The 6,000-nt window shown below is 36.9% G+C and overlaps 1 protein-coding gene across 5 annotated transcripts in view; it reads left to right on the forward strand.

Annotated features, from left to right (window-relative positions):
- Positions 1 to 5,735, forward strand: part of HERC4 (HECT and RLD domain containing E3 ubiquitin protein ligase 4) — a 142,758-nt gene extending 137,023 nt beyond the window's left edge. For all 5 annotated transcript variants that reach the window (XM_039233220.1, XM_039233223.1, XM_039233222.1 and 2 more), the window contains 2 exons: positions 3,851 to 3,953; positions 5,066 to 5,735. In XM_039233220.1, coding sequence (XP_039089151.1) covers positions 3,851 to 3,953; positions 5,066 to 5,274 — 312 coding nt within the window. In that variant the 3' untranslated portion in view covers positions 5,275 to 5,735. The remainder of the gene's footprint in view (positions 1 to 3,850; positions 3,954 to 5,065) is intronic.
- The last annotated feature ends 265 nt before the right edge of the window (positions 5,736 to 6,000 follow it).

Raw genomic sequence — 6,000 nt, forward strand, 5'->3', positions numbered from 1 at the left:
ATAGGTATTTAACCACAGTTTAAATTACGGTTTTAAAATTCTGCAGACATGTCAAAAACTACAAACAGCCCAGATGTCCTTCAGTGAGTGAATAGATAAAGCAACCTAAGATACATTCATACAGTAGAATACTACTGGGCAATAAAAAGGGATGCACTACTGATACGTGCAGCAACTGGGATGACACTTAGATCCTTATGCAGAGTGAAGAAGCCAGTCTCAAGGATTACCTACCATATGATTCCATGTATGTGACATATTTGAAAAGACAAAACTATGGTGAACTGGGTATGTGACGGCAGAGAGTAGTGCAGGAGAGTTCTTGGTTGATGAAAGTGTTCAGTATACTGATTGTGGTGGTGGGTACACAAGTCTATACATAGAACTATACCCACACCAGAAAAAAAGTCAATTTTACTGTGTAATAATTTAGGGAGTAAATTTTTTAATTTTAAGAATAGTTAGGACTTCTGGTTGAACATACTACAATAAATATATATTTGCTCTTTTCCAAAACGTAATTAGAATGACAATAAAGGAATAAATATAGGAATACACAGACAAAAGAGAGAAGAAAATAGTTTTGGCAGATGGAAAATATGTGGATGAGTTGATAAGAGCAAAGAAAATTGAATTCTGAGCCTCCTGAGGGACAAAGGTTTTAAGACACAACTCATTTCACACCATAGAAATTTTAAAAGGCTCAGGAATTGGTACATTGTGTTACTGTAGTGGCAGATTGTGTGGTTAGGCTAAAAGCAATAGAGTTACTTCAAAGCTAATTTAAAGAATTGTAGACCCCTCAGCTTCTCTCTCCTACCCGGGAGACAACTCTAGAGAATGCGACACACAATCAGGTGGAACTGAGGAAAGTTGGTAGGCAAATCCAAATCCTCCAGGAAGGAGATTGAAGATTTATTTTGGGGGGTAAATTGATCTCCTAAAGAGAAGAAAGCTGTACTGACTTCAAGGAGGCCCCAGTGGAAGAGGACTTCACCTCCAGTCATCCTAAAAGGAAAAGGATGTAATGGCCTCCAATCGCACTTTGCATCCCACATGATTTGTCCTTTTTGCTCCATCTCATGTTATTCCTTTCACTTACATTGCTTCAGCCTTTATGGCCTCTTTGCTGAACCAGTCTTGAGGACTTTCTATTTAGCTATTCCCTGTGCCTGGAACTCTTTTCACCTTGATAATTTCAAATGCTTCTTGCTCTTACTTCATGTCTTTATACCTTCTCAGAGACCTTTACTGACTAACTTACCTAAAATTGGATGTGTGCACACACACCCATTCCCACACCCTGTCACTCTTCCTGCTTTATTTTCTCTTTGAATTTGACTTAATATGAATTTTACTTAATTGTCTTTACTATCTGTTGCTGATGCTTCCCCCCCCCACAAACACAACAATGTAAGCACCATGAAAGCAAGGTTTTTGTCTGTCTGTTCACTGCTATATTTCCAGAGCCTAGAGCACTCAGTAAGTACTTAAACCGTATCTGAAGATACAGTTGATAGAATATTCATTTAGTAAGATAGCTCTTTTAGTATATTTTAGTGTACTTAGTATGCTTTGGTTTCTTCCACTGTATATTTGATTCAGTATAATTACAGTGACTAGTATTTGTGACTTGAAATGTTTTCTTCATCAGAACTGTGTACACATTCCCCAGAACCGTTTAGAGGTTTTTTAATTAAAAAGAAGGATAAAAGCAAAAACTTGAGCCATGTTTTTTTTCATTCCCACTAACATGCTCATAGACTATAATTCATACTCATTAATCTATTAATTGGTTGCTAGATTTTCAGCCATTTTCTCCAAACCTGTTTACAGGTAAATAGAAAATACCATGTAGACTTCAAGAGTTCAGTCACTGAGATAATCATGGCTACAAATAGAGCCCAAAATTTAAGAAGACCATTAGTAAATACTAGTTGAGCCCTTAGGGATACTTAATACTATGCAAGAGATGAGGGAGATATCAGTAAATAAGATGGAGACATGGACTTTGCCTTGTAATAAGGAAAGTGGACATTAAGTTAGTTAACTCTGTTGAATCTAAGGAAGAGCTCAGTGAATGGTATAGAAGGAAGAACTTAACCTGCGCTATACATATCTGGGAAAGCATCTCAGTAGATGGTAGTCATGCTGTATACAAGGTAAGTAAGGACTTGAGTCACTGTAGTTTCCCCAAGGCTCCAAATTTTGGCTGAAACTCTATGTATATGTTGAATGAATCACTGAATTTGGTGACATTTAATCTGAGTCCTAAAGGGTAAATAGAAATTAGCCTGATGAACAAAGAGAACAGGAGGATGTATCTCAGTGGTCTAGGCTGAAGGAACAGTATGTCCAAACACCCTGATGCTGGAAGATTCTTGCTAAGAACTAAAAGTTAAGGCCAACTGTGGCTAGATTTTAAAAACACTTTACAGTTTAATATTAACTCCCTCTCAGGGGCACCTGAGTGGCTCAGTCGGTTGGGTGTCTGACTTGGGCTCAGGTCATGATCTCGTAGTCTGGGAGTTTGAGCCCTGCGTCAGGCTCTGTGCTGACAGCTCAGTGCCTGCAGCGTGCTTCAGATTCTGTCTACCCTCCCCACCCCACCCCCAAAAAAGAAATCACTCTCTCCTCCCTCTTCTCCCTAACCCCCTTTTTCTGTTAGTGCTGGTACTTATTTTTTTTTTTTTTTTTTAAGAGAGAGAGAGCACACTAGCCGGGGAGGGAGGGAGAGAGTGGGAAAGAGAGAGAGTCCCAAACAGGCTCTGCTCTGTCATTGCAGAGTCTGATGAGGGGCTTGATCTCATGAACTGTGAGATCATGACCTGAGTTGAAATTCAGAGTCAGACACTCAGTCCTTTGGGCCACCCGGAGGCTCCAGTACTAGCATTTTTTTAAAAGGAGAAGGATATTAGCTCTATTGGTACAGATGACCCCAAAATTTAGTGGCTTAAAAGTAACAGTGAACATTTATTTTCTCACATTATTTTCTGTGGGTCAGGAATTCAAAATGGCTTTACGTGGATGCTTTTAGCTTAGACATCTCTCATGAGGTTGCATACAGTTACGATATTGATTGGTGCTTTAGTCATCTGAAAGCGTGATTAAAGATAGATTCTCTTTCAAGATGGCTCACTCACAAGACTGTTGGCTAGTCCTAGTGTCTCACCACGAAGACTTATCCATAGGGCTCTTTGAGTATCCTCACACCTGGCACTCCCCAGAGTGAATAATCGAAAAAAGATTGCAGCCACACAGTGTTTTATGATCTAGCCCCAGAAGGCATGTGTTTCTCATACATGCAGTATCCTAATGATTACAGAGTCAGGCCCATACACTGTGGGAGAGGACTACACAAGGGCATGAAGAACAGGAGGCAGAGATCATTGGGAGCCATTGTGGAAACTGACTCCCACAGAAAATTACTGTTCTTAGTACTTTTTTTTTTTTTAAAGAAAAGATAGAATGTAAAATAATTGATTCCTGCTCATGAGTATAGGAAAAGAATGTTATAATTATCACAGATAACTAATTCTTGGTTGAACTTTAATAATCCATTAACATTTTGGTAATTCTAGTTTATCCTTTAGGTATTTACTTTTGAAGATACTACAACCCTGTTGTGTTCCTTGAAGTGGCAGGGAGACATTTCCGCTGATTGGAACATTTTCTTGCCTTTCCCTAGAACTATTGCAAAATGCCTAGGAAATAGGAGGTAATCAGTTGAATTGCACAAGTTTCAAAATCCTGGACAGTGTTAGCTTTTGTGCTAATAAGGAGGCAAGTCTGTCAGATTCAAGACAAAACTAACATCCTTTAATATTAATGAAGATTATGTTGTTTTTAGAATACTGAATACAAAGGGGAGTATTGGGCAGAACATCCAACGATAAAAATGTTTTGGGAAGTATTTCATGAATTGCCGTTGGAAAAGAAAAAACAATTTCTGTGTAAGTATTACTGACTAGTCCTATGTTCTATAGGAAATAGAATTAACTGTTAAACTTATTTTCATACAGTAATTGATTCACTTTGTTGGATAAAATTTTTCCTCTTAGTATTATTCCAAGGTACTGCTTTTAATTTTCAATTAGAGTAAATTTTTGACCTGCGTTCATTACATGACCTTTCTTGCTTTGAAAGCTACATTCAGTTTGCTTCCAAAATAGAATGGATTCTTTCTTATGAAAAAAACTGTAAATGATTACAATAAACTGGGGCTGTAATTCCTTTTAGAATTTCTAAAAGGTTTCTAGAGGATAGCTTGTTTTTTCATTGTCTTCATTTTTTTTCTTTTTGCTTACATATCAAAACTTTGGGAATTCCTGTAGAAAATAGAACTTTTCCAGGATGTAGTACTTTTTTATAACCTAAGCTCTATGTGTCTTTCATGTGTTGTTTTATTCTAATTGAAGTTGGTATTCCCTTTGAAACTCCCGCTATTGCCAAGAATATTTTGTCAATCTCTTTTTGATAGTTGAAATGAGAATTTTGGTAAAATTTTGTATATTTTAAGGTTGACAAGCGGTTCTCAAGTGATAACACAAGTTGGAGAAGAACAAAGAGGCAGGCTCTACACAAGAGCCCGTGCAGGGCTTGAACTCACAAACAGTGAGATCATGATCTGAGTCAAAACCAAGAGTAGGATGCTTAACCAGCTGAACCACTCAGGGTGTCCCAAGATTATACTTTTAAAAAGCTACTTATTTTTGAGAGTGTAGGCAAGTGGGGGAGGGGCACAGAGAGGAGGATAGAGGATCCAAAGCAGGCTCTGCACTGACAGCAGAGAGCCTGATGAAGGGCTCAAACTCATGAACCATGGGATCATGATTTGAGCTGACCACCCAGGTGCCCCAGGATTACATTTTTAAAGAAAAAATATTGTGTGGATGTGTAATGTATTGGGCTCAAAAATCATGCTACCATAAATTCTGGAGATTGGCTTCCACATTAGAGCAAATGTTAATGTAAAGTTCTCCATAGTAACTGTACCAAATAACTTAGTACTCTCTATATTGTTTTGATGAAAGTGGTTGGCTGAATGATTTTTTTTTCTTGGTAGTATTTTTGACAGGTAGTGATCGCATTCCTATTCTTGGTATGAAGAGTTTAAAACTAGTCATCCAGTCAACAGGAGGTGGCGAGGAATATCTCCCAGTTTCCCATACCTGTTTTAATCTTCTGGATCTTCCAAAATATACAGAAAAAGAAACTCTACGCTCTAAACTGATTCAAGCAATTGATCATAATGAAGGCTTCAGTTTAATATAACTTTGGAAATAGAACTGATCAGTTTATTGCAGAAGCATTAAACTAATTATTTGTGTTTTTCTTGTGGTGATGGATTCAACAAGGTGACAGGAGGTACTGTTATAATTCTTACTTGCAAAATGTTCAGTGCTATGAGTATTCATGAAAGCCAAAAAATATTAAAAGGAAAATGAACAAACTGTTAATATTAAACTTATTGTACAGAACCATGGGTTTTTTTTTGCCATCTTCCAATAAACATACAAGCATTGTGAATACATCAAAGTTTTACTAACATGAATTTTAAGGGTTTGCATATTTCACAAATGATCTGGTGTGTGAGTGCATGGAAATGTTGCTTAATTTTTCTTCAATCACTGAGTGAAAAATCTTTACCTTTGGCCTGCAATAGTCATCCAATTATTTTTTCATTTTGTAAATAATGTTAAGTTTTGTAATAAAATAGTTATGTTCTGATACCAGTACAGTTTCTATGGTTGTAATTGAACTGAGCTGACGTTTAAAAGGATTAACAATTATGATTAAATCTTATTCTGAGAATCTATAAAAGCAAAAAATTAGCATGATGAAACACAGTCTTTGCTTTTTAACTAGAATAAATGTCCTTGTGCAAAACTAAATCACAGATAGGAGTTATCTAAATAACTTGTAGTTCTTTCCTTTTTTGAATCTGGAGATGCTTCTGATAAAGGGGAGCTTAATCAGGAAGCTTAATATGTATTTAGT

Source organism: Hyaena hyaena, unplaced genomic scaffold (assembly GCF_003009895.1).
Source record: "Hyaena hyaena isolate Hyena2069 unplaced genomic scaffold, ASM300989v1 scaffold_73, whole genome shotgun sequence".
In the NCBI taxonomy this organism is placed as follows: Eukaryota; Metazoa; Chordata; class Mammalia; order Carnivora; family Hyaenidae; genus Hyaena; species Hyaena hyaena.